The 27,616-nt window shown below is 35.7% G+C and overlaps 3 protein-coding genes and 1 long non-coding RNA gene across 5 annotated transcripts; 2 read left to right on the top strand and 2 right to left on the bottom strand.

The window, feature by feature from the left end:
* Positions 1-5,994: 5,994 nt before the first annotated feature.
* LOC148253690 (protein cornichon homolog 4-like) lies at positions 5,995-7,955 on the bottom strand. Its single transcript, XM_088219828.1, has 4 exons — positions 7,884-7,955; positions 7,604-7,785; positions 7,204-7,326; positions 5,995-6,130 (listed from the first exon to the last, which is right to left on the bottom strand). Exons 1-4 carry the CDS (start codon positions 7,953-7,955, stop codon positions 5,995-5,997), a joined length of 513 nt encoding a protein of 170 aa, XP_088075954.1.
* A 1,678-nt stretch (positions 7,956-9,633) lies between these two features.
* On the top strand, positions 9,634-13,633 carry PBF1 (N-terminal nucleophile aminohydrolases (Ntn hydrolases) superfamily protein). Its single transcript, XM_022056338.2, has 7 exons — positions 9,634-9,817; positions 9,906-10,013; positions 10,720-10,801; positions 11,705-11,834; positions 11,980-12,122; positions 12,211-12,297; positions 13,261-13,633. Exons 1-7 carry the CDS (start codon positions 9,771-9,773, stop codon positions 13,333-13,335), a joined length of 672 nt encoding a protein of 223 aa, XP_021912030.1. The 5' UTR covers positions 9,634-9,770; the 3' UTR covers positions 13,336-13,633.
* A 204-nt stretch (positions 13,634-13,837) lies between these two features.
* Positions 13,838-15,488, bottom strand: LOC110825819 (DUF1499 family protein). 2 transcript variants are annotated; one of them, XM_022056337.2, is made up of 7 exons: positions 15,286-15,487; positions 15,126-15,182; positions 14,886-15,011; positions 14,645-14,717; positions 14,435-14,527; positions 14,241-14,354; positions 13,838-14,141 (listed from the first exon to the last, which is right to left on the bottom strand). In XM_022056337.2, exons 1-7 carry the CDS (start codon positions 15,474-15,476, stop codon positions 14,088-14,090), a joined length of 708 nt encoding a protein of 235 aa, XP_021912029.1. In that variant the 5' UTR covers positions 15,477-15,487; the 3' UTR covers positions 13,838-14,087. The 2 variants fall into 2 exon arrangements, with proteins under 2 accessions (XP_021912029.1, XP_088076036.1); XM_088219910.1 differs by having other exon boundaries at positions 14,044-14,354; positions 15,286-15,488.
* Positions 15,489-16,835: 1,347 nt separating this feature from the next.
* Positions 16,836-18,984, top strand: LOC148253689 (uncharacterized). The gene is made up of 2 exons (XR_015819055.1): positions 16,836-17,779; positions 18,760-18,984. It is a non-coding gene; the product is annotated as an uncharacterized LOC148253689 (long non-coding RNA).
* The last annotated feature ends 8,632 nt before the right edge of the window (positions 18,985-27,616 follow it).

Below are 27,616 nucleotides of genomic sequence, written 5' to 3'. Positions count from 1 at the left end.
CCTCAACAATAGTAGGGTTAGGGTTGCCATGAGTAGAACCATCCGTATTAAGCTTGAACCATTTAGAAGGTGGAGCCCTTCAACCAACCTATGGGGACCTAAAGGGGTTCTCCATCACTTGTTGATTGTGGGACCCAAGATAAGCATTTTGGAACTCCAATACAACTGAATAAAACCTGAGCTAGAAATAGTAAATTAATTTGACTCACTCTTAAAAAATGTGATCATTTATTTTCTTCCACAGGATCCACGTTGTAGTGAGAAAGATTGCTTTCTAGCTCACGATAATATGGAAGCTAACATTCGTTTTTTAGTTCCATACCAACCACCTATCAAAAGGAAAAAATAAAAAAAATGTTAGAATACCAAACATCAATTAACTCAGACCATATCTATCTTGCCATGAGACAACACTGAGTGGGTTGTAGTGAGCTTTTCGTGTGGTCACTACATTTTGGAAAATTATCATAATAAACAATGTGTCATTATTTTTTTTCCAGTACTAGTAAGCAAATGATCAAAAGTCAGAATTCACATAAACTAGTGGACAACTCAAGTACCATGAGGGTCCAAATAGATTTCCAATAGAATTCAATTGTTCAGCTGTTAGGAGACGACAAAAAAATATAGGTAGACTTGACTAAAAAATTGCCATTTAAGGCATGAGGCCAAACAAGTTTACCAGGATTTTGGTCATGAGGCACAAGTGTTAAAGGAGGATCGTGAAATGCTCCTAGCACCAGGATCTATTGGGATACGTGTAGTCCCAGACAATTGTTTAAAGTCCATCAACATTGGTAAGGATCAGCGTGTAGGCAACTAAGGGGTTTGTCCCTAGTGCAACAATCAATCCAGAAATGTACACCCTATCAATTCCTAATATTCCAACAGAGTTTAGATTTAAGTGTCCTAATATCTTTTAAGAAGTTGTTCCAACTTAATGAGTCTTTTAAAAGAGATTTCTTAATATTCAGCACACCTCGAGTGAAAAAATATTTGGCCCAAAAAGTTTGTATTCAAAGATTATCAGACTCATTCAATAGTCTCTAACTAAGCCTTAACAAGAATACTCATTATGGATATGCGTCTCTCTCGAACTCTAAAACCACCATCCTCATTAGATTTACAAATCCTATCCCAATTCATCAAATATATAGGTCCATGATCAATGGTTGATCCCTAAATGAAGTCAAGGGTAAGTTTATCAATATAGGACGTTAAACAAGGATGAAATAGGGAAGTTTGTATGGTGAAGGATGGGATGGTTAATAAAATATGTTTGACATCATTCAATCATCAAAAAATGAAGTATTTGCCTGCTCGCAAGCTTGTTCTGAATTTTATCAATAACTTTCCTATATGTATTCTTACTAGTATGGGTATGGAGAAAGAGAACTCTCAAATATCATCTAATGTACGTAGTGAGCAGAATAATATTAATAGTACTCAATATATGGGCAATTTCCCTACGAATATTCTAGGAAACAAAGATTATACATTTTGAAAGGCTAGTTTTCTAGCCTAAGTTATAACTTAAAGCATCGAAATAATTCTTAATGATTTACATTTGATTCATGGAAGCTTTAGCAAAGATTAACAGGTTGTTGGCAAAAAAGATGTGGAAAAATAAAGGGCTATTATGTCTCATCTTCAACTGTTTTTATTCTCTACTCAACCTTATAATAGATTAAATAGTTAATTCTTTCAATACAAAGAACAAAATTACAAGGGAAGAGAAGGTCCTCTTGAAGAATATTATGTGAGAGAGGAAAATTGTTAATAACGATGTCGTTAATAGCAACCTTCACAGAGGGGGTATGAATGCAATTCATTGTACATTGAATCTAACTAGGAGAAAAATGAGACTTGATGAAGGTATTCTCAATAAAATATTAATTTAATCTATCATAATTTTTTTCCAAATCTACTTTAATTGCCATATAATAGTTGTAGCGTGTTTGATTTTTCTTTCTTATGATACATATATATTTTATCCAAAATTTGCATTAATGTAGAGTGGCAGTCTTTGAAGGCTAGAAACAAGGATGTTATTATTTTATTTGAATAAGCTCTTAACTAGTTTTTGAAAAAAAAATCAAGTATATGCATTTAAAAATGAATCTACATTTTTTTTTTGCTTTCACCTAGAAACCTAAAGGGTTAATTTTATCTTTATTGCTGTTAACAAAAACATAGTTATTAGGAATGTATATTCTTATATATATTTATGCTTTTTTTTTACTATTTGATTATTTTTTTTAACTTATAAGTGCTCTTCTATTTACTATTTACTATTTATATAAAGTTTATAAATGAAATAATAATATATTTAATGAAAATTTTAAATTCTCGTCCTCTTTCATTACATAGAGGAAGTTAGCTTCAACAATTAGTTTACGAATATCATTACTCAAAGCAAGCTTCAGACTCTAGAAGACATCATAGACTTCAGCTTTTATCGCATGGCTTATATCCAAGTTACTCATGAAATCACTCACTTAATAACCTATATTGTCTCTAATAAGATCCTCAACAGTAGTAGGGTCAAGACTGCCACGAGTATAACCATCTGTATTAAGCTTGAACCATTTACCTTCAGCCAACCTATGGGGACCTGGAGGGGTCCTCCATCACTTGTTGATTGTGGGATCTACGATAAGCATTTTGGAACTCCAACACAACTAAATAATACCTGAGTTAGAAATAGTAAAGTGATTTGCCTCACCCTTAAAAATGTGCTCATTTTTTTTCTTTCATAGGATCCACACTGTAATGAGAAAGATCGCCGTCCAGCTCATGATACTATAGAAGTTAATATTCATTTTTTATTTCTATACCAACCACCTATCAAAAGGAAGAAATGAGAAAATGTTAGAATACCAAACATCAATTAACTTAGACCATATTTATCTTGCCATGAGACAACACTAAGTGAGTTATAGCGAGCTTTCCGTGTGGTCACTATATTTTGGACAATTACACCATAAACAATGTGTCTTCATTTTTTTTAGTACTAATAAGCAAATGATTAAAAGCCAAGATTCAAATAAACAAATGAACTGCTCAAGTACCAAGAAGGTCTAAATAGATTTTCAATAAGATTCAATTGTTCACCTGTTAGGAGACGACATAAAAATATAGTTAGATTTGATCGTGAAATTGCCATTAAAGGCATGAGGCCAAACAAGTTTATCAGAAATTTGATTGTTAGGCCTGACCTTAATATGAGTCATCTCAAGGCACAACCATTAAAGGAGGATCGTGAAATCCTCGTAGCACTAAGATCTATTGGGATACGTGTAATCCCAAATAGTTTTTTCAAGTCCATTAACATTGGGAAGGATCAGCGTGTAGGCAATTAAGGGGTTTGTCCCCAATTCAACAATCAATCCATGTACACCCTATCAATTCCTAATATTCCAACGAAGTTCAAATTTAAGTGTTCTAATCTCCTTTAAGAAGTTTTTCCAACTTAGTGAGTCTTTTAAAAGAGATTTCTTAATATTTAGTACATCTCAAGTGGAAAAATATTTAGCCTAAAGAGTTTGCATCCAAAAACTATTGGACTCATTCAATAGTCTCCAACTAAGCCTTAACAAAAATGCCTCATTCTGGATATGCATCTTTTGGACTTTAAAACCACTATCCTAATTGGATTTACAAATCCTATCCCAATTCATTAAATGTATAGAGGTCTATGATCGATGGTTGATCCCCAAATGAAGTCAAGAGTAAGTCTATCAATATAGGACGTTAAAGAAGCATGCAATAGGGAAGTTTGCTTGGTGAAGGATGGGATAGTTAATAAAATATGTTTGACATCATTCAACCATCGAAAGATGAGATATTTGCCTGCCTGCAAGCTTCTTTTGAATTTTATCAACAACTTCCCTATATGTATTCTTACTAGTATGGGTATGGAGAAAGGGAACTCTCAAATATCATCTGATGTACATTGTGAGCGGAATAATACTAATGGTACTAATATACATACAATTTCCCTACGGATATTATAAGAAACAAAGATTATACATTTTGAGAGGCTAATTTTCTAACCTAAGCTATAACTTAATGCATCGAAATAATTCTCAATGATTTACATTTGATTCATAGAAGCTTTAGCAAAGATTAACATGTTTTTGGCAAAAAAGATGTGGAAAAATAGAGGGCTATTATGTCTCATCTTCAATTGTTTTTATTCTCTACTCTCAACTTTATAACGGATTAGGTGTTCGATTTTTTTGATACTAAAAACAAAATTATAAGGGGAGAAAAAGTCCTCTTGACAAATATTATGAGGGAGAAAAATTGTCAATAATGATGTGGTTAATGGCAATCTTCATGGAGGGAGTATGAATGCAATTCATTGTACATTGAATCTAATTAAGAGGAAAATGAGACTTGATAAAGGTATGCTCAATGAAATATCAATTTAATCTACCGTAAGTTTTTTTCTAAATCTACTTTAATGATCATATAATGGTTGCAGCATGTTGGATTTTCTTTTCTTATGATACATATATATTTTATCCGAAATTTACATTAATGTACTATAACAGTAAAGGGTAGGAACTAGGATGTTATTATTTTCTTTGAATCAACTTGTAATTAATTTTAAAAAAATCAAGTATATTCATTTAAAAATGAATCTACCATTTTTTTTTGCTTTTACCTATGAATCTAAAGGGTTAATTTTATCTTTATTGCTACTAACAAAAACATAGCTGTTAAGAATTGTATATTCTTATATATATATATATGCCTTTTTTTACTATTTGATTGTGTTTTAACTCATAAATACTCTTCTATTCACTATTTACTATTTATATAAAGTTTATAAATTAAATAATAATATATTTAATGAAGTTTTTAAATTCTCTTCCTCTTTCATTACTTATTCAATCTTTTTTTTTTCACTATTAACTCTTAAGTTGCCTATCAATCTTTATTTGACTAATATTTCTTAATTTATTTTTGAAATTTTATGCTTCGTTCCAAATTAAATCCAAGTATTAAACTTAAAAATTTTATTTACATTGAAGAAATGTGCCAATATATTCATAATGCTCAATCAATTACGCAATATTTATGGTTTATTGTTTAACCCAGAATGTACTTTTTGTTTTCAAGAAGTCATTGATTAGTACTTGTTTATAATGAGTACATGTTCCATAATGACAAAACACACATGACCTTACCAGGTCAAAGAATTCAACAATTGAAGGGACTTCAGCATTAAAGGATAGAAACTTGGTTCTTAATAAGCAAAATAATTATAAGAATCTTTTCTAGGGCGAGTGATCAATGTATTTTAATCACACATTAAAATCAAGTATTCAAATGATCCTAAGAATACATTTCCTATATACAAAAAAGATATCCGATCCTAAACATTGTAAGTGATAAGCAAAGAGCATTGAAAACAAAAAAATTTGGAGGTCGTTTATGAAACTAGAAGGAAAAGAATTCATGTCCAGATTCTGACAGCTAAAAGAGACACATTCCTTGGATTCTTGTGGTTAAAAGTATTTGTGTAACTTCTGGAAAGTAGATCTAGCAGGACATGCAACTAAGAACTATTATTAGGTCTATGTCAATTATGAACAAGATAAAATATTTGAAGATTGTGAATCAGAAGGAGATGAAATCTAATACTTATTGGTTCTACTAAGCTCTGTTCTGCAACAATTCATTGTGATATTCCCACTACATAGTCCTAGAATTATCTGATAACAGTAGTCAGTTGTGGTTGAATGTCAGATCTACTTGACCAAACATTATATACACAAAGATTTTACTACTTGGTGAGAATTCTTTAAGAGAAGAAAGTTTTTTTTCCTGAGTTTCTTACTGAGGAAAACAAAATGCAAAGTGGAAACAAAGAGGAAGGGGCAAGAGCAGAGTGGAATTGGAGGCTGCTGATTTTTTAGTACCTCACGTCTTTTATCATAAGAAAATGGCACCAAAGAAATCATCTGAAATCTGTTGACCCCGTCATTGAAACTTTCCATCAGCAGAACTACCATAAAATCCCCACCTAGATCCCCACAGAAAACCTCTGTAATTCTCTAGGATCAATATACCTATCCAAGAATTCATTAGAATTCCATTTCTTAACTTGTTCAACATCCTGACAAAATAATAGAGTTGAATGATTGATAATCTCAAAAGATTTTATCGATGAAAGTACCTCACATCGACTTTGCTATTTATATATATTTTAATGCCCCTCACATCAACTTTGTATGGGAATACAAACTCAATTAAAACGTCCGATTGTACTAAAAGACAAACAAAAGTAAAAATCACAGAAAGGCAGAATTGTAATTTTAGATGCAAACAAAAAACAAATAGAGTGATGATGAAACTGCTTAGTTCTAAACCTAAAAAACAAATAGAGTGATGATGAAACTGCTTAGTTCTAAACCTAAAACATCAAGTTCGAATACTGTGTGACATAATTAAGACTATAGAGTTGGAAGAAAACCTACCATAGATTCAAATGATACATAGGTAAAGACATTAAATGCATTGATATTAATGTATATCAAGCAGCAATCAGTTCTCTTATTATCTTATCATGATTCTTTTGAAGTTATTGATATGCCATTGCTGCATGTATTTTTATTGCTATTATTATCAAAATAATAAAGTAAATTTAGTGTTATATTTCCTATTTAATATCTTTTATGTGAAAAAATTGTCTAAACTAATAAATATTATCATCTAGTTAACTTCAGTATAGATTTAAAATATTTTAAATCAGAATTTCTTAAAACATACTGTAGGTGAACATGGCATTAGTAGAAAGTAGATGGCTGATCAATCTCGCACTGCTGCGGTCCAAAGCAACCTATCAAACATGAAAAGGAAGATGTACCAACAATTTAGTTTCTTAAAAAGGAGCAAAATCAACCATTAAAGTTCTTGTTATTAACTAATGTTGTTTAATCGATTTTCATAATAACTTTAACTGGTCACACGAAAATCCATTAAATTTCGTAAAAATAGAGTATCAAAGATTTAAATAATAGACTTACTCTAATCATACATAAAAAAATATATACTATATATAAATAATAGAATTGAACTAATTTTTTAAAGTATTAGACATATATTTATTATTTATATTTTAATATGTAGTAGTTCTATTATCATAAGTACCAGTCCGATAAAATAGAGAAGTTTCGTCGAAAAAAATACCAGAATATAGAGAGGACCATGAGGATTATAAGATAACCAAGCTTAAAAATTCTTTGCTTCTTTTCCCAGTGCATCTGATTGTATATCTCAGTCACATCTACTAGGTGTTGTCTCATTGCATACCTGATTACAGGGTTACAATGTCAGATAAAATAAAGGTCATGTCACCAGAAAGCTATTTAGAATCACACTACTGAAAACCCCCAATTCTAATTCAGATTGCATCACTTAATGATGCAATTTTCCTCCACTATTTACAGATAATGCAAAAAAATTCCATTGATTTCAAGCCAAGTGGTCCAACATCTTGCATTGTTCGTGGATGTCTTATATAATATAGACCTCGGTCACTACTCCATGATATCAATTAAGAGAAAATGGTTTGCAAGGGAAAACTTACAGCCTGACATTGAAGTAGAGGTATGGGAGAGACAAGAGGCAAAAAAACCAGAGTCCTGTTGCGAGATAAGCGATGCACAAGATTGCTTGTACTACAAATTCTGGCAAAACAACCATGTTTATCTGCTTCGCTGAATCGTATGGATTTATATAGTCGCATTCTAGGTCTGCAAAACACGTCAGCTGCCACCCCAAGAAAAATTAACATGTTAAGACCCTTGGAGCATTATATATATACATATATATATTTATATATGAAAGAGAGAAATTTGATGAGTTACCTGATAAGCGATAATGGCGAGAAGTGATATAAGGAAAAAGAAGGTTAGTAGCCAACCAACGATGTTGCTCATTGCCCCTCTCTTCCTAATCTCTCTGTGAATCTGTGCGATTCGTTAATCACTAGATTTAAAAATGGTTTAGAACAAATTTCTACTCCACCATGGATAATCAATGATCAATCATCAACAGGGTAAGAATCTGTTTTATCTCTTAAAAGTTATATCAGTGATTATGGTTAAAGCACCGTTTGAAACAGTTTATTTCTAGTACATGGATAGCATCAAGACCTGATTTAATAATCTTAGTCTAATTGTATCGTCGTCAGGGATTCGAATTGAGAAATGTAGCGGAGATTTGATGTGAGATTCCTCCATTTTCATCTTATTCGAGTTAAGAAACAAGATCTATTTAACGCGGGAGCTCACAGAGGGGTTAATGGGCTGGGCTTGACTAATACACAGGCCCATGATGTATTTTGTTCAGCTGATTTAATCGATTAATTTCAGATCTTTCTGTCATAGAATTTTATTTTTGAATAATTGATTAGAAAAATAGATGAAAATGCTCTATATAATCTATGAACTTTTCTTTTTTAAAATAACTAAATTCATTAAGATTTAAGAGAGCAGTACACTAATGTCTGAAGATAAAGACTCCAAAACTCAAAAATTATGATAACAACTCGCCGTTCTTGCTAATATGTGTGCCAACTTATTATCTTGTCACCAAATCCAACTAAGTGTTACGTCGAGTTGTTAATTGAGTAAGATTTTGTAGTCTTTGATGATAAGGCAAAATTCATAATCATCTTCAATTGTAGATAACATGATACAATTTAATTACCGAGCATCTATTTCTAAGATACCTAGTCCAAGAACATTGATAATTACGTATTGTAAGATATTTTAACAGTTCAATAATTTTACTAGATAGGAAAAACGATAATCCGAGATCCTATTCAATAAAGTTATCAAAATATTCCTTTAAGTATCTCTTTTAATTGTATCATATTTCCATCTAAAGCCGTTATGAAACAGTGTATCATTAACATTATATTTTCATGATCCTAGATCTGGAGGTTGCCAACTCGACGTGTATGTAGAAGATCACCTTCGTTGAGTAGTCAAATCTCCCTTTGACCTGTCTCGCCTTCCTCCATTCACTCAAAAACTTTTTCATTAAATAGATAGATGTATTATTAAAAAACAACTTTCCTGATCACACAAACCCATTCCTTTTGATTCAAATCCACCACATGCAACATAGAATCTATACGATCTCTTGTTTGGGTATCATTGTAAAAACCTATTCCAACTAGCTATGGATATCAATAGACTTGACTTGTTTGGATTCCAATACCTAATATCTCCCAATATTTTTTACCTTTTCTACACTCTAAAAAGATGTGTTTACTGATTTCTTCTGCGTCATATTTAGGACAAGTGATAAATATCTTGATTTTCTATTATTTCAGTCTTTAATTTTAGTACATAATAATATATAAATCTATTAATTTTAATTTTTTGAATAATTTATTATAAAAATAATAAATTTTTTTTATTCAAATAAATAATTAGAATTATATTTGACAAATAATAAAAGTATAAATCATTTTTTATAATTTCTTGAAAAAAAATATTTTTAGACCCACCAATATTCACCAGAATTCAGAAGTCAGGAGTGCGTAGGCCCGTAATTGGGCTTTTGATCCGACGTCGTTTAGTTCGCAATCCCTCCATCCCTTTCTTGTTGGCAAAGCCAGAGTGAGATCTGAAGAAGAAATACGAATTGAACTCGTTAGATTTCGGTTCTACTTTCGCTCACCCTAATTCTGTCGTCTCTCATCTCCTGTTACTTGTCTCTCTGTCTTCGCTTCTCCATTCGCCATGACCAAGCAACAAGCTAACTGGTCACCATACGATAACAATGGAGGGTATACAACAGCTCTATACACTAGAACAATGTAACTACTTAACTTTTCAGTGCAAATGTTTGATCTTTTATAACCTTCGTGTTTGCAGAACCTGTGTTGCGATTGCCGGAGCTGATTATTGTGTTATCGCTGCTGATACCCGAATGTCCACTGGCTACAATATTCTCACCCGCGATTACTCGAAAATTTATCCATTGTATGCTCCTTTGCTTTGATATACTTAGTTTCCTCGTCAGATTATCTTATTAATCCGGTTTCTGTAATTTCATTGCTTTGTGCATGTATTAGTATGGGATAGATGCTTTATCTTGACTTTGGTATGTTATTTAGGATTCTTCATCCCTTGCTAGGGTTTATGAGAATTTAGGTGTTGCTGTGTGGTTAGTTTACCAAATTATACTAATTTCTACTGCATAGAGAATTGTCTTGGTTTATCTGGGAAGAGAAACTGTTCATTTTTGTTTTCACGTGATGAATTTCTCTACAAACAATAAAAGAGTGGAGGAAGATCAAATTTTCTTCATTACGTTTTTACTGGCTTTATAGCTCCTGATTGCAGTGTTTGATATTGCATTATCAGAATTATGCAGGTCGCTAGGGGTTATACTAGTAATTAGCAACATATTGGGGAATAGAAAAATGAGCTCGTTCCTTTGCTAAATGTTGTTATTTCACTAGTTTCTTGATGATTATCTGGATGGACAGAGGATAATGTCAATCATAAATGTTTCCATGTTAGATTGAATGTTCTGTTATGTCTTTTGGCCTTCAGTTAATGTTTAGATTATTGTTTTACTAGATTCTTGATGTTTATGTGGATGTAAATAGGAAATTTTCAATCATAACATTTCCTATGTGTAAATAATTATGATAGGATTTTTTTATCTGTTTTGACCTTGCAGAGCGGAGAAATGTGTGATGGCCTCTTCTGGTTTTCAAGCTGATGTGAGAGCTTTACAGAAGTTATTGAAAGCAAGGCACTTGGTGAGATTTCTTCATCAGTCTAATATTATATTTACACTTTTTCATCATCATCTGTGAAAAAGTGTTATATGGTATCTTCATGTAGGGATCCGTCTATCATCTTCTATTGTCTTCCCTTTTTTCTGCAGATTTTAAGGGTTAATATGTGAATCTCTCATTTGTATATCTAGTGTTTGATTGATCAATTACTATATTTTGACAAAATGAACTAGTTTATTTGGATACTGGGATGATGACTGACTATCTAGAATTTGGAGCCTACTTCTAATACTTTCTTCTGTGAGTGGGTAACCGTTAGTAAAGTAATAAAGAGGAAATGAAAAGAAAGAAAAATTGTTTTTAAAGAAAAGAAAGGAAGCATTTTTTCATTTTTTCGGATATTAAAAATTGTGGAAGTACAGGAAATGAAAGAATTGCTACAAGGGTTTATAAAAGAAAAGAAATGATTATGATAAGAAAATAGTCAACCATACTTATTAATAGAATGAAACGTTAGGTAGTAAGCAGAAAATTTTTCTTTTGAGGTTGTTGTTCGTTTATTTTCCATTCATCTTCCTCCAATAGAGGGAATAGATAAATTGGAGTTTTAAGGGAAAAAGAAACTCTTTCTTATTATTTTTTATCCAAACAAGACAAAGGAGTGTGAACTCTCTTTCTTTCCTTTCCTTTCCTTCCACTTCCCCCTATCCAATATATGGTGTTATTCTTTTTCCCTGGAAAATTAGAAATGATCATCTATCAATTAAGTTATGCCACTTTCAAACTTTTGAGCTTTTCTGGAAAAATACCTGTGATTCTCTATGTAGGATTTATGTCCAGTACCCTAGTTTATTGTTGGATAAATTCTAGTTGGACTGATGCCATAGTTTTTCAATTTCTTTTTTGGTCCTCTTCAAAATGCAGATATATCAGCATCAGCATAATAAGCAAATGAGCTGTCCTGCAATGGCTCAGTTGCTTTCAAACACCCTCTATTACAAACGGTTCTTTCCTTACTATTCCTTCAATGTTTTAGGTGGCCTCGACAATGAAGGTAAATGTTTACCTTATGGATGCATGTTTAAAGCTACCTTTTATTTTAGCGAAAAGAACATTCTTGTCTCCACAACCATTATAAACACTCTTTCCCTCTGAAAAAAATCATAAGTGATCACGCTATCCTTATTTTAAAACTTCAGGAAGGGGTTGTGTTTTTACATACGATGCAGTCGGTTCCTATGAGAAGGTTGGATACAACTCCCAAGGTTCTGGTGCTACATTAATCATGCCCTTCCTAGATAACCAGTTAAAGTCTCCCAGCCCTCTTTTACTGCCTGCACAGGTTTGTTGCAAAATTTTATTGTTTTTGTCCTTTATGCTTCAGGATATCTTAGTCTACATATTTCCCTCATAATTCATTTTCTTTCTAGGACGCTGTTACTCCACTTTCAGAATCTGAAGCAATTGATTTGGTCAAAACTGCCTTTGCATCTGCAACTGAGAGGGACATATATACTGTAAGTTCCTTTTCTTTAGTTTCCTCCAACTAGATGTACATTGTTTTCTTGAATTGTGAAATTGCTGTTGAATGCTTAAATTTCGTGTTTGCCCTATAGTGATGTATTGCAAATTGCTGTTCCATTGAGCTTTAAGTGTTTTTGTGGTCTTTGCTACCGTAATGTTGCTTTGTCCTTTTCTACTAGGAATATTTTGTTTGGACCCTTGCATTTTAAATCTATGCTTCAAAATAGAGATTATAGTATGTAGGACATGTCTGGGAAACGAATTTCTGGCATGTTTTGGTTTCAATGGAAGTTAGTGGCATGCCTTCCTGGACTGTAGGTGCTCGCTTCGCCACTTTAGGAGAGTTTCTTCTTCTAGAAATATGTGAATTTAAGTATGACAAAAATCTTGGCATGTGTTGTGTCTGACTTTTGATATTCCCGTTTACATGTTTGGTAAAAGGAGTTATAACTTTTCAAATTTTCAAAATTAATTATTCTTAATGAATAGAGTTATTAGATACTTTTTTAGTCTGTTAGAACTTCAAATTTCTTAACTTGAAATAAATTAGAAAATAAATTAGTTCAACATAATAATTTTATATTGACTTAGTTATTTGCTTAATTCATTTCATACCGTTGAGTTGCTTATTTGCTTAATTCATTTCATACTGTTGAGTTGCTCGACCTTTTAATCATACATGTTATATGCAGTAATTGCGTAGTTTATAATCTCTGCACTCTATACCAAATAGTTACCGAAACTTTTCGAGTCCCTTTTAGCAACTAATAAGCTCACTTTGACAAGAAAAAAGGCTGAGCACCCCCTTAATGCCCAAGGTGGAAGCTACTTTCTTCGTTTCCATATTGCCTGCGATTGATGTTAAGATCAAAGCTTTTAGTCAGATATTGTCCTACACCGTTTGCTTGCTTTGGATATGAATTTTACGTATAATGTGTCTAACGGATGCTCAACAGGGAGATAGGGTGGAAATTGTTGTCCTAAATGCTGGTGGCATCCGCACTGAGTTCATGGAACTCAGGAAAGATTAAGCTCTATCTAAAAACCTGCTGCTGGTGCCAGTGAAATGATACTAGGACCATGGGGCTTCCCGTTGCGGGTCTTTTAGTTTATTCTTGTGATTGCTCTGTTGCTTGTAGAAGTGGAAAACTGCACTTGATTTTAAAAGGAAATGTTGAAGTAGTCATTCCAGTTTCGATCTTAAGTTTCTTGTATGTTAACCATGATATTGCCTGAAAATATGTAATTGACTTCGTCCAAAAGTTGCTCTATTTTGCCCTTCACTTGGCAAGAGGCAATTTCATGAATGATAGTGGTTTTCATTATTTATATTGATTATTTAAGGGGTATTTGATGCATAGAATCAGAATTTTTAAGTGTCATGACTATGTAGTAACTAATATTTTATAATAACCTTGTAACATTTAATAATTATTGAATCTCTCTAATATTGTTTAGTTTTCTAACTATTATAAAATATTACCAAATCACTGTAAAATGTAAGTGTGAGTGTTTTTGAGACACCAGAGTCCATTGTAGCAGATCTTCGGAGATTGAAATTTATCATTATTATTTTTTTCACTCAAAAAACCTTAAATATAATCAGCATGTACAGCACTTAATTTCTTCAAATGATTTCAGTACATCATGAATTTTGCCCTTTCTGAACAATCAGGAATAACAGCCATGTTTTGTTTGTTCAATTTCTTTTTGCCTACCCTATCATCAATAAAATTCATTGAAGATGTACACAGCAATACGTTGCATGAATAAGCATGGCCTCTCAGAAACTCTCTGCAGAAGACCATCCTTTTTTCTCCAATTCTAGTCGCAATGTCTGTCATTAAGGCCAAACATAGATGGACACATTTATCTACTACTTGCCTTTCTGAAGACAAACAGAAAAGAAACAAGCAAGAATTTGTGAAGACTTTACCTTGATTCTCTTCCTGTTGACATCAAAATCAAAATTCCCTAGTCGGGAGGCAGATCGATACTCCACAATGGAGTTCTTCCCTGGCGGAAACCAGAACTCGACATCATCTACAAACTGTGGCAATAATCAGAACCAAATAGAAACATGTGTAGTTTTTATCTGTGAACATAATGGTATGTATGAAAAATGAGTACCCCCAAAATTGGACTTTGATATTCCACGTGAACATAATCGTCTTTCTTTTCCACTATGCGAGGACTGTACTTGTCAGGTTTTGTGGACTTTATCTGCAAGTGAAGTGATTCACGTTTTTAGGCTTTCACCTTCTTTGAAGTTTGCCTATTCAACCACTCTTGCTTCTTGCAGGAAAAAGAGAAAAAGAACAAAATAAAATAAATCTTTACCACTTGAATAAGCTCCTCCATTGCTACTTCTCTGCTCACTGGTCTTTTCCTAGCACTCCCTCCATTGTAATTCCTGTTAAATATTTGATATTTCCCTCCATTGGCATCTTAATTTTTCCATAAGGCTTAACTCGAATATATGAATATACCCATTATATTTAAACAGGACAAGATGAGTTGCATGACTAAGTAACAATTTCTTCTGCACAAGTGAAAATTAAACTTCGAATATTAAGAATACCAAGGGGGAGTATAATGGGTGAGATCACTGATATTCTCGGAAGTAGATATGCAATTCCTCGTAGCTGGACAAAGTGCTAATGCCGGTACACTCTTCTGCACACCCAAGTACTCGGGCTTTTTTCCACTGCATCCAATCACAAATACTCCATATTGAGCCACTACGAATTGGAAACCGGAAATCTTACGAGTTAAAGAGAAGAGAAAACCGGAAATTGAATCAGAAAAACAAAACACCTACCTGAATTGGAAGATTGCGCCGAATACTGCTAATTCGCTGCTCCTCAGTATTATTTCTCTTTTCAATTTCAAATTAGTTTAGAAACTTCAGCTGCAGCTTAAAATTTATGTATGCGAACATAAGCATAATGAATAAAAGTAGCGAGAAGAGAAGAGAGTACCTTCGAGCCATTGGTTGAGAGAGTTTGTCTTCGGGATTTTGAGATTGAGAGACGACGGAAAGGGAAACTATGGAGCCGTTATGACATTTTCTGTAATTCTTGGAGTAATAGTAGGCACTTGGCAATGCCATTGAAGCCATTTTTGCTGCTTTTGTTCCGGCTCGAGCTCGGGTTCTGGTTCTGGTCGTCATTTCTCTCTATCCTTTCTGCGTTATATATGGGCCTGCGCTTTGATTGGACCAGAACTCAACCAGTCCACTTTCGAGGCACGGCGCCGTTTCTTTCTTGAATATTTTCTTTGACCACATTTTCTTTGTCTTTTTTCTCCGTCCACGGTTACTCTTTCCGTACAATTTTTTCCCCTTACTGTTTTTTTTGATCGAATAGTGGACCGCATTTCTCCGTCCATTTTTGAAAATTGGGTTTATTTACAAATTAAATCGTGTTTTACTATTAATATTTAATATTTAAAAAAAATATATTGAAATAATAAATTATATAAAATAAATATAATTATTTTTTAAAGTGTGATTAGTTATAAATTGTATCCGAACTTTCTCAATTTTTTCAAAAAATATAAGTGATAATTTTATAATAAATTTATGAAGTTACGAGCTTAGGAATTAAAGGAGTATAGGCTACTTTTTCTATTTTATATTTTATTTTGTTAATACATGAAAATTTACATTAATTGTTTTCATTCAATGTTACATATTGTAATATCCAAACTCGAAATTTAGTTCGGAATTAATTTTAAAATTAAAAATATATATATTAATTTTTAAATTTTTAAATTTTTATTTAATATAAAATTAAGAAAAAAATAGGTGTAGAATGAAATTGAAAATAATTTTTTTTAAAAAAATGTGAAAATTTAGATTCGAATGTATTTTTGAAAGAAAAATAAAAAATTAGGGGGTTAAAATGTAATTAAAAAAATACACCACGTAGTACTACCCAGTTAGCAGTCCCGATGAATTGGAGCGCGCCGCATAACAAGACACGCTGACTCGGTACCATGCAGGAGATCACGCTGGCAATCCGCGTGCTAGCAATGAATAACCTAGATTCGTTCCTTCTTTAAACGTGATCGTACGGTCGATATCAAATCATGATGAACGGTTCAGATTCATTTTTTCTTTAAACGCAATTAGACGGTCGAGATCAAATGCGATGAACGGTCCAGATTTAAGGGAGATGGGTATAAATATCTTATTTCACACCGAATCCAAACTCTAACTGTCAGGCCCCCGCCGGAGAAGAAGAACCAGTCGCCGGAGAAGAGAGCCGACTGCGCCCCCGCATCGCTGGTGTCACCTCCGATTGCCAGAAATATTCCCTTAGAATTTAATTTTGAACACCCCCATGGCCAAATTGGAGCAAAAGAAGCGGCGGATGAGCCGGAAACCGCAGATAAAACTCGGCGGCGCCACCAGTGTAGCACCCGGAAAGGAGGAGGAAAAAAAAAAAAAAAAAAAAAAAAAAGGGGGGGGGGCCACGTCAGCAGCCACGTCAGCAGGCCCGGTCAGCAGTCCCGGCCAACCGGGGTCTGCCACGTGGCAAGATCGCGTCACTCCAAAAGGAGCCACGTTGGCGATCCGCGTGGGTGCGATCCGACGGCCCAGATCAATCGCGCGATCGGACGGCCCAGATTCAAACGCACGGACGGCCCAGATTCAATCAAAAACGAACGGCCCAGATTAAAACGAAATGAACGGCTGTGATCAAAAGGCAAGGGGTTATAAATAGAACCCCCACACCAGACCACAAACCCTAGCCGCCAGCCGCTCGCCGGAGAAGACGAACCAGAGGCCGACCGCTGCCACCCGCCGCCACTCGCCGCCGCACCGGGGAAATTTCCGACCGCCGATCGAGGTAAATTTCATACCCCCGACTCGTTTTTCCCCACTGATTCCTCCTATGGCCAAATCGAAGCCGAAATCCCGGCCAAACGGCCGGAATACGCGGCCGAAGCCCAGCGGCGCCGCCGCGCCCCCTCTCGGTTTTTGCCTCCGACGAGGCCCTTCCCGGCCTCCGTTCGATGCAATTTTTATATCACCGTGATCACCATTCTTTTCTCTACAGGTTGACCGAAGCCAAATCACCAAAACACGAACCTCGCCGGAGAGTCGCCGTACTCGAGAGCGCCGCCGCCGGTAAGCTCCGCTTTTCCGTGATTTTTTGGCCCCCCGAGGGCCCTAGGGTTGTTTTCTGACAAGGACCAATGCGAGTGTGGCCGAATTCGGCCAAAAAGGCCGAAAACAGTCAACCCGAGGCGACTCGCCGCCGCCAGCGGCGGCGCCGTCGCCGGAGCACGGCGGAGCCGCCGTGCCGGAGTTGCGATTTGGGCCGAAAGAGGCCCTGGGCCTAATTTGGATTTTTTTGGAACACGTGCAGGTACTGTTAGTGTGTTTCAGTTCCCCGGGAAAAATTCAGGGAAAATTAGGGACAGCCTGCAGGCGCACTGTGAATCGTATTCGGATCCCGAAAACAAGTAAGGACCCCTCACCCTATTTCCTATCACGGTATTAAAGTTCAAAATGATAAAACGGTATTTCTTGAATTAACGCATGTGTGAAATTGCTTAAGGTTGCTAATGGAGCCCGAGTCTAGTGTGATTGATGATTTACTGTTATTTGGCCTGTTTTACACTGTTTTACAGCTTTAAATGCATTATAGGGTTTGATGTGTTCATTTTATAGTTTCGAATGCATATATTACTGTTTTATTAATTATGGGTTGAATGACTGGGATATTGATGCTATATATTGTCTGTTCGGCATGAATTACGATTTGCTTGTTTAAATGTGAATTGATGATGCTTATTGAGGAAAAGGGAAATGAAACATTGTGTAGACTGATAATTGTATGATGGGGTCAGCCTGACTAGATATCCTGGGAGATGGTGGACGGACCGGGTCCGTAGGGAACCCTACCGGGATTGTGGTCTCACATGCCGGACGGGGTATGGAGATCTTATGGTTTTGGCGCCCATACCGGACGGGGTATGGGGACGGCCCGTTTCACCCTCATACCGGACGGGGTATTGAGGTTTATGGTTTTGGCGCCCATACCGGACAGGGTATGGGGACGGCCCTGGAAACTGATTATGAATGTTAAAGATTAACGGGTAGCGGAACCCCTATGGACCCCCACGGATACTAGTAGGCTGGTAAATGAGAAAAGAGATATGTTGTACAATGATTGAATTACAAGAGGCGTGATAAGTGTTATGTTTTACAGCTTAGATTATTCAATGATTATGATGATGTTACTGTTTTTCTTATATTGTTTTCATAAATTCCACCAAGGTAAGTGGATGGTAAAGGTTTTCATGTTAATAAACGAGTTTGTTGTAAATTATGCTCCATTGGTCTTTTTGTGGTTTTCTACCCACCTTTATCTCCGTGACGGTGAGATATCGTGATGTTCTTACTGGGCTAGTGTAGCTCACTCCTTAATTAACCATTTCAGATCAGGAAGACATGGTTCCCGAGCCCGTTCCGCAGGAGGACGACGAAGGGGATGCCTAGAGACTCTGTAGTCATACGCATAGTTTATTTTCGAGTTTTCTTTCTTAGTTAGTTTAACCTTTTATATTTTAAGTACGTTTTTTTTTGTTTTTTCGTGTAAGGGATGTTAACTGAAATTTTGATCTCGCTTCCGCATTCGATATATTTAAATACTCATTTCTTTTTTTTTTAATATTTTCCGGGGCTGTTACAATCAGGGAAAAAACTAAAAATCACATCCGATGAGTCCCTTCTCATTTTCCGTTTCATATGATTTTTCTACCATTGTATTCACCATTATATTTTCTACAAGTTGGTCGAAGAAAAACATCTAGCTGTGAAGGTGAGCCAGTGGAGCCGCCACACCGAAAAATCCTACTGCCAGTAAGTTTTTATTTTCTGACTTTTTTCAGCCAACCGAACTCCCTTAATGTGTTTTCTTGCAATGATGGGTATAAAACCAGCCGAAACTAGTTGAAAACAGCCAGTCCAAGACAAACCACCACTGTAGGCGGTGGTGCCGTTGTCGGAGTATGCTGGAGCTACCATGATGGAATTCTAAAATTAGCTGGAAAAAAATTTTTAACATTAATTTTGAATTTTATGGGGTATTTTTAGGTACGTAAAGCGTGTTTTTACCTACACAAGAAACTTCAAAAAATCTAGAGACCGCTAGTAGACGCAGCTGAAAGTTCAGTATTTTGAACACCGATTCGGGTAAGAATCCCTCACCTTATTCCCTGTTATGAAATTGAAGTTTAATTATAAATAATACGGTATTTTGCGTAATTTAGAAAATATCGATAATTAATTACAGGTTGCTAATGAACCTGGAACTGGTTATTTATTACTATTTGTCCTGTTTTAACTAATTATTTGATTTTACATTTTTAAATGCATGATAATACACTTGAATTGATAAGATGATTCAGTTATGTTTGCTTGATGCATGTATTGCTTGTCTTGCATGATTTACAGTTAAATTGTGAAACTTAAAATTAAATATAAACAGAAAATTACTTGGTTAAGTGAATTAATGAAATGGTTGTCTTTTTCGATATCTTGGGAGATAGTGGACGGACCGGGTACATAAGGAACCTTACCGTGAACGTTACTTCATACCAGACGGGGTATCGAGGAATGATATTTTTAGCGCTCATACCAGACGGGGTATGGGGACGACCCGATTCAATCTCATACCGGACGGGGTATTGAGGGATGGTATTGTAACGACCCAAAATATAAAAGAAAATAAATTATAAATTGAATGCGGAAGCGAGATAATAGTGTTAGGGTTTACATTCTTTACACAATAATTCAGAATACCCAACAGGGCTACGAGAATGATCCTTCTAAAAGAACAATGAAAAAATCAAAAAAATAAATGAAAAGTAAACAACTGGGCATCTTATTCGCAACCCTCTTGTAGGTTGGGATCTGAGTCTTGGTCCTCTTGATCTAAAATGGTTAATGAAAGAGCGAGTTACACTAGCCCAGTAAGAATGTCACATTACTCACCGATACAAAGATGAAGATTGGTAAAAATCATGAAAACGACTAATGAAGCTCTTAATTTAAGTAAATTTATTTATCATAAATAAAATCATTCATTACATACTTACCCTAGTGAGATTTTTAAAACCAACCTATAGAGGCAATAACACAAACAACATCATAATCTTATATTCAATTAATCAAAATAATAACTTTCCATTTTTTACCTGCCTACTGGTATCTGTTGGGATCTATAGAGATGTCCTCACTACGCGTGAATCCTCATTCAACATTGTCAATTAATCGGTCATCCCCATACCCCGTCCGATATGAGTGCCAAAAATACAATCTCTCAATACTCCGTCCGGTGTGAGGGTGAAACCGGTCGTCCCCATATCCCGTCCGATATGAGCACCAAAATACCAATATTCGATACCCCGTCTGGTATGAGGCAACGTTCATGGTAGGATTTTCTACGTACTCAGTTCGTTCACCATCTCGCAGGATATTTAGTAAGACTACCATTCATTTACTCACTTAATCAAATAATTTTTCATTAACATTTAATTTTTATTTTTACAATTTAACTGTAAATCACGCAAAACAAACAATACATGCATCAAGAAAGTACAACTGAATCATCATACTAACTCCAGTGTAATATTATGCATTTGAAATAGTAAAATCAATCAAACAGGATCAGCACTGAATAATAACCAATTTTGCCTCCATTAGTAACCTATGATTTATTATCGAGATTTTCTAAATTATACAAAATACTATATTATTTATAATTAAACTTCAATTCCATAATAAGGAATAAGGTGAGGGATTCTTACCCGAATTGGTGTCCGAACACTAAACCTTCAGCTGCGCCTACTGGCGGTCCCTAAGGTTTGCCTCAGATTGATCGTTTTTGGCCAGTTTCGGCTGGTTTTATACTCATTCATGCGAGAAAACACGTTAAGGAACTTTGATTGGCAAAAAAAATAATAAAAAAAAGTTTATCGGCGACAAGGTTTTTCGATGCGGTGGCTCCACCGGTTCACCTTCGTGGTTGGCCATTTTTCTTCGGTCAACCTGTGAAAAACAGAATGATGAATATAATGGTGAAAAAATTGTACGAAACGGGAGTCGAGAAGAGCCTTATCAGAGGCAATTTTTTATTTTTCCTGTGGCAGTACTGCCGGAATTTACCCGTAATTTTCGACTCATCCGCCAGTCTTTTTGCTCCGATTTGGTCATGAAAGTGTTTAAAATTGAATTTCGAGGGAACAAATTTTTTTTACCTCTTTTGGCAGTCGGTGGTGGCTCCAGCACGGCGACGAGCAGTCGGCTCTCTCTCCTGGTGATTGGTTCTTCTTCTCTGATGGGGGGCTGGCAGCTAGGGTTAGGGTTCAGTGTGAAGTGAGGTATTTAGATCCGTCTTCCTTTAATCTGAACTGTCTATCGCGTTTGATCTCGACCGTCCGATCGCTTTTAAATAGGAGATGAATATAGATTGTTCATCGCGATTTAATTTGGACCATACGATCGTGCCTGAGGAGGGAACGAATCCAGATCGTCCACGCGCGCGGGAACAATTCCAGACTGTCCGATTATGGGTACGCGGATTGCCAGCGTGACCTCCCGTATGACACCGCGTCAGTGAGCCTTGCCACGCGGCGCGCTCCGATTTGTCGTGGCTATTGACTGGGTAGTCCTACATGACATATTTTTTTAAATTACATTTTAACCCTCAATTTCTGATTTTTCTTTTAAAAACACATACATAACCCAAATTTTCACCATTTTTTTCCCAAAATTATTTTCAATTTCATCCTCCACATATTTTTCCTAATTTTTACATTAAATAAAATTCATAAATTAAAAAAAAAATTATATTTTATACATTAATTTAAAAATTTTAAAATTAATTACATGTATTACAACTCTCTCCACTTTAAAAAAAAAATTGATTCCTCAAATTTGTCTCTCTCTCGCTCAATCAAATAGTTGGGGATACTGGGCACGAAAATCTGATTCTAACTCCTATGTGGCCTCTTCCTGTGTGTGATTCTACCATAGGACTTTAACGAAAGAAATTTTTCGATTACGGAGTACTCTGCTCTTTCGGTCCACAATACTGACTGGTACCTCCTCGTAGGAAAAATCCTCCTAGAGTGAAAGGAGATCGTGGGTCAAGACGTGAGAGGGGTTTAGGTTGTACTTACTTAGCATAGACACATGAAACATGTTATGGACCCTGGATAGTTCTGGAGGTAGCGTCAGTCTGTAGGCAGCGGTGGCAATTTTGTTTAAGATTTCAAATGACCAAATAAATAGGGAATTTAGTTTTCTCCTCTTGCCAAACCTATTGATTTCCTTGAAATGAGTGACCTTAAAGAACACTCGATCACCTTTTTCAAAATTTAAATCCTTCCTCCAGATATCCGCATAACTCTTTTGCCTGCTTTGAGTTGTCTGGATGTTCTTCCTGATCTTAAATATTTTGGCTGCAGTCTCCTCCACAAGATTTGAACCGAATAGTTTTTTATCACCCACCTTTTTTCAACAGATCGACAATCTGCATGAGTGGATATACAACGCTTCGTACGGAACCATGCTGATACTTGTTTGGTAGCTATTATTCTAAGTGAACTTTATTAGGGGTAAATGATTATCCCAATGGCCCCCGAAGTTAAGAACACAAGCTCAATGCATATCCTCCAGTGTGCGGATCGTCCTTTCTGATTGTTCATTGGTATGAGGATGTAATACAATACTAAGGGATAGTTTTGTTCTCATGACTTCCTAAAAACTAGACCAGAACCGAAAAGTGAACCTAAGATCCCTGTCGGATACTACTGTCACTAGCACTCCATATAACCTGACTATTTCTCGGGTATACATTCCTATTAGCTTGTCCAATAGATCGATTATCCTGATGGCTAAGAAGTGGGAAGACTTGGTGAGCCGGTCAACAATTACCCAAATGACATTATGTCTCGAGCGTGCCATAGACAATCATATCATGAAATTCATTGTGATATGTTTCGATTTTCACTCTGGAATTGGTAACAGCTGAAGTAGCCCGTCTAGGCGTTGATGTCCTGTCTTGACTTGCTGACATACCAAACATTTGGAAACAAAGTCGGTTACATCTTTTTTCATCATGTTCCACCAAAATCGAGATCGCATACTTTGATACATCTTAGTGTTTCTAGGATGCATGACAAACTTTGAGCTCTGGCCTCTGTCATGATGTCCTTTTTCAGCTCACTGTCATAAGGAATACATACTATATCCTGAAATCTAAGCAACCCATCGGCAGAGACTCGAAATTCTGAATTAACTCCCTGTTCTGCATCTTTCTTGAGGGCTGCTTGGGTTGAATCGGAGGATTGGACTTTCTTTATTCTCTGGATCAACTCAGGTTGAACAGTCAGGTGAGTCAACCATGTGATTCTCTTCAAATCCTGAAGTTGTACCTATTGTGCGGCCCCTATTACCCTGCATTCTGAAACTATTTTGTGAGCTAATATACCTACACTTTTTTTGACTGAGTACGTCGGCTACCATGTTGCCTTTACCCAAGTGATACAAGATGTTGCAATCATAGTCTTTGAGGAGTTCTATCCATATTCTCTGACGCATGTTGAAATTCTTTTGAGTAAATATGTAATAACCAATGAACTTAAAAAGAAATAAATTATAAATTGAATGCAGAAGTGAAATAATAAATTAAGGTTTACATTCCTTAAACAATAATTCAAGATACCCAATAGAGCTATGGGAATGACCATTCTAAAAGAATAATTAATAATCAAAGAAATACAGCAAAAGTAAACAAACTGAACGTCCTACTCGCAACCCTCTTGTGGTTCGGGTTATGGAGCTTGGTCATCTTTATCTGAAATGGTTAATGAAAGCGTGAGCTATACTAGCCCAGTAAGAACATCACGCTATTCACCGACACAGAAATGAAGGTTGTTAAAAATCATAAAAATAACTAATAGAGCTTTTAATTTAAATAAAATTAATTTATCATAAATAATATCATTTACTGCATGTTTACCGTAACGAGATTTCTAAAATCGACCTATAGAGTCAATAATATAAATAATATCATAATTTCATATTCAATCAGTCAGAACAACAACTTTCTTATTTATCAGTCTAATGGTATTCATGGGGACTCATAGGGATGTTCCCACTATGTGTGAATATTTTTTCAACATCTTCAACTAATGGGCCGTCCCCATGCCCCATCCGATATGAGCACTAAGAAATACCATCCCTCAATATTCTGTTCGGTGTGTGAAATGAGTCATCCCCATACCTCGTCCGGTATGAGCGCCAAATTACTAATTCTCGATATCCCGTCTGGTATGAGACAACGTTCACAGTAGGGTTCTCTATGTACCCGGTCCGTTCACCATCTCTCAGGATATCCAGTAAGGTTACTATTCATCCATTCATTTAATCAAATAATTTTTCATTTATCTTTAATTTTCAGTTTTTCAATTAACTATAAATCACATAAAACAAGCAATACATGCGTTAAGAAAACACAATCAAATTACAATATAAATTTCTGTGTATTATCATTCATTCGAAACTGTAAAATTAGTCAATTAATGAAACATAATAAACAGTAATAAATCACTGGTTTCGGCTCCATTAGTAACATTTGATTATTGATATTTCTAAATTATGCAAAATACTATATTATTTATAATTAAACTTCAATTTCATAACTAGAAATAACGTGAGGGATTCTTACTCAAATTGATGTTTGAAATACTAGACTTTCAGCTGCGCTTACTAGTGGTCCCCAAGTTCCCTGAAATTTCTTTTGGAGATTAAAACATGCTTCAAGTATCTAGAAATACAAAAAAAAAAAACTAAAATCAGTGTTAGAAACCCTTTTTAGCTAATTCTGGAATTTCGGCACGACGGCCCTACCGTGCTCCAGCGACAGTATCATGTCTCGAGCATGCCCTAGGCAATCATGTCTCGATTTGGCTATTTTCAACCAGTTTATACCCATTCCCTGCGAGAAAATACGTTAATGGACCTCGGTTGGCCGAAAAAAGTCAAAAAATTAAAGCTTATAGGCGGCGAGGTTTTTCGGTGCAGTGGCTTCACCAGCTCACCTTCGCGGTTCAGTGTTTTGCTTCGGTCAACCTATAGAAAAGGAATGGTGATTAAAATGGTGAAAAAATTATACGAAACAGGAATAGGGAAGGGTCTCATCAGAAGCGATTTTTGCTTTTTTCTGCGACAGCGCTGCCGGACTTTACCCCGGGTTTTTGGCTCATTCGCCAGTCTTTTTGCTTCAATTTGGCCATGGGGGTGTTCAAAATTGAATTTCGAGCGAATGAAATTTTTTTTACTTCTTTTGGCGGTCAGAAGTGGCTCTAGCACGGTGGTGGATAGCTGTCAGCTCCTTTCCCAGCTACTGGCTCTTCTTCTCCAGCAGGGGGTCTAGTGCTTAGAATTAAGGTTTGGTGTGAAGAGGGGTATTTATATCTGTCTCTTTTTAACCTAAGCCGTTTATTGCGTTTGATATGGACTGTCTAATTGCATTTAAATAGGAGTGGATCTGGGCCATTCATCGCGTTTAATTGTGACCGTCCAATCGCGTCTGAGGAGAGAACGGATCTGGTTTTTTCACGCGTGCGGGAACAAATCTGGACTGTCCGATCGCGGGCACACGGATCTCCAACGTGGCCTCTCGCGTGGCACCGCGTCAGCGTGCCTTACCACGCGGTGCGCTCTTCTTCGTCGGGCTGCTGACTGGGCGTCCTACATGGCATATTTTTCTTAAATTGTATTTTGACCTCTAGTTTCTGATTTTTCTTTCAAAAACATCCCTAGAACCTAAATTTTCATCATTTTCTCTCAAAATTATTTTCAATTTCATCCTCCATCTATTTTTTCATAATTTTACATTAAATAATAATTTATAAAATTGAAAATTAAATTTTATACATAACTTTTGAATATTAAAATTAATTTCGAGTATTACAACTCTCCTCCGCTTAAAAGAAATTTGGTCCCTCAAATTTGTCTCTCCCATTTAATCAAACATTTGGGGATACTAGGCTCTGAAGTTTGCTTCTACCTCCCATGTGGCCTCTCTCTATGTGTGATTCTGCCATAGGACCTTAACGAAGGAAATTTTTCGGTTGTGGAGTACTCTACTCTTTCGATCCACAATACCCACTGGTATCTCCTTGCAGAACAAATCCTCCTTGAGAAAAAAGGGCTCGTGGGCCAGGATGTGAAAGGGGTTTGGATTCTACTTGCGTAGCATGGACACATAAAATATATTATAGACCCTGCATAGTTCTGGAGGCAGTGCCAGCCTGTAGGTGGCGGTACCAATTATGTCTAAAATTTCAAATGACCTAATAAATTGGGGATTTAGTTTCCTCCTCTTGCTAAACCTACTGATTCCTTTGAAAGAAGTGACCTTAAGGAACACCCGATCATCTTTGTCAAATTCTAAATCCCTCATCCGGGTATCCATATAACTTTCTTGTTTGCTCTGAGCCGTCTCAATATTCTTCTTGATCTTAACAATTTTGGATACAGTCTTCTCTACAAGATATGGGTCGAACAATTTTCCATCATCCACTTCTTTCCAACAGATCGGCGATCTGTATGGACGACCATATAACGCATCGTACGGAGTCATGCCAATACTAGCTTGGTAGTTGTTATTATAAGTGGACTCTATTAGAGATAAATGATCATCCCAATGGCCCACGAAGTCAAGAACACAGGCTCGGAACATATCATCTAGTGTGCGGATCGTTCTTTCTTATTGTCCATTGGTCTGAAGGTGAAATGTAGTACTAATGAACAATTTCATTCCCATGGCTTACTGAAAACTAGATCAGAATCGAGAAGTGAACTTGGGGTCCCTATCGGACACTACTGTCACTGACACTTCATATAACCTGACTATCTCCCGGATATACTTTCTTGCTAGTTTGTTTAAGGGGTCGGTCATCCTAATAGCTAAGAAGTAGAAAGACTTAGTAAATCGATCAATAATTACCTCAATGGCATCAAGTCCTGAGCGTACTCTAGGCAATCATATCACAAAATCTATTGTGATATGTTCTCATTTCTACTCCGGAATTGATAATGGCTAAAGTAGCCCGCCTGGGTGTTGATGCTCTATCTTGACTTGCTGATATACCAAACACTTGGAAATAAAGTCGATTACATCTCTTTTCATTCCATTCCACTAAAATCGGAGTCGCATACTTTGATACATCTTAGTACTTCCGGGATGCACGACAAACTTTGAGATATGGACCTCTGTTATG

The sequence above is a fragment of the Carica papaya genome, chromosome 5 (genome assembly GCF_054855325.1).
Source record: "Carica papaya isolate Zhongbai chromosome 5, ASM5485532v1, whole genome shotgun sequence".
In the NCBI taxonomy this organism is placed as follows: Eukaryota; Viridiplantae; Streptophyta; class Magnoliopsida; order Brassicales; family Caricaceae; genus Carica; species Carica papaya.
The sequence above is the reverse complement of the archived record's forward strand: the minus strand, read 5'-3'. Positions and strand labels throughout refer to the sequence as shown.

Bases quoted from the DNA above. Each gene is read 5' to 3' on its own strand.
- LOC148253690 (XM_088219828.1), bottom strand. From the start codon at position 7,955: ATGAGCAACATCGTTGGTTGGCTACTAACCTTCTTTTTCCTTATATCA. The intron at 7,327-7,603 runs GTAAGTTTTCCC...CCCTGTAATCAG, and splicing joins CTCTACTTCAATGTCAGGCT to GTATGCAATGAGACAACACC. The intron at 6,131-7,203 runs GTATTTTTTTCG...TTATTTTGTCAG, and splicing joins ATGGTCCTCTCTATATTCTG to GATGTTGAACAAGTTAAGAA.
- PBF1 (XM_022056338.2), top strand. From the start codon at position 9,771: ATGACCAAGCAACAAGCTAACTGGTCACCATACGATAACAATGGAGG. The intron at 11,835-11,979 runs GTAAATGTTTAC...TTAAAACTTCAG, and splicing joins AGGTGGCCTCGACAATGAAG to GAAGGGGTTGTGTTTTTACA. The intron at 12,298-13,260 runs GTAAGTTCCTTT...GATGCTCAACAG, and splicing joins CTGAGAGGGACATATATACT to GGAGATAGGGTGGAAATTGT.
- LOC110825819 (XM_088219910.1), bottom strand. From the start codon at position 15,476: ATGACGACCAGAACCAGAACCCGAGCTCGAGCCGGAACAAAAGCAGCA. The intron at 14,528-14,644 runs GTAAAGATTTAT...CTTCACTTGCAG, and splicing joins TGGAGGAGCTTATTCAAGTG to ATAAAGTCCACAAAACCTGA. The intron at 14,355-14,434 runs GTACTCATTTTT...TTATTGCCACAG, and splicing joins ATCAAAGTCCAATTTTGGGG to TTTGTAGATGATGTCGAGTT.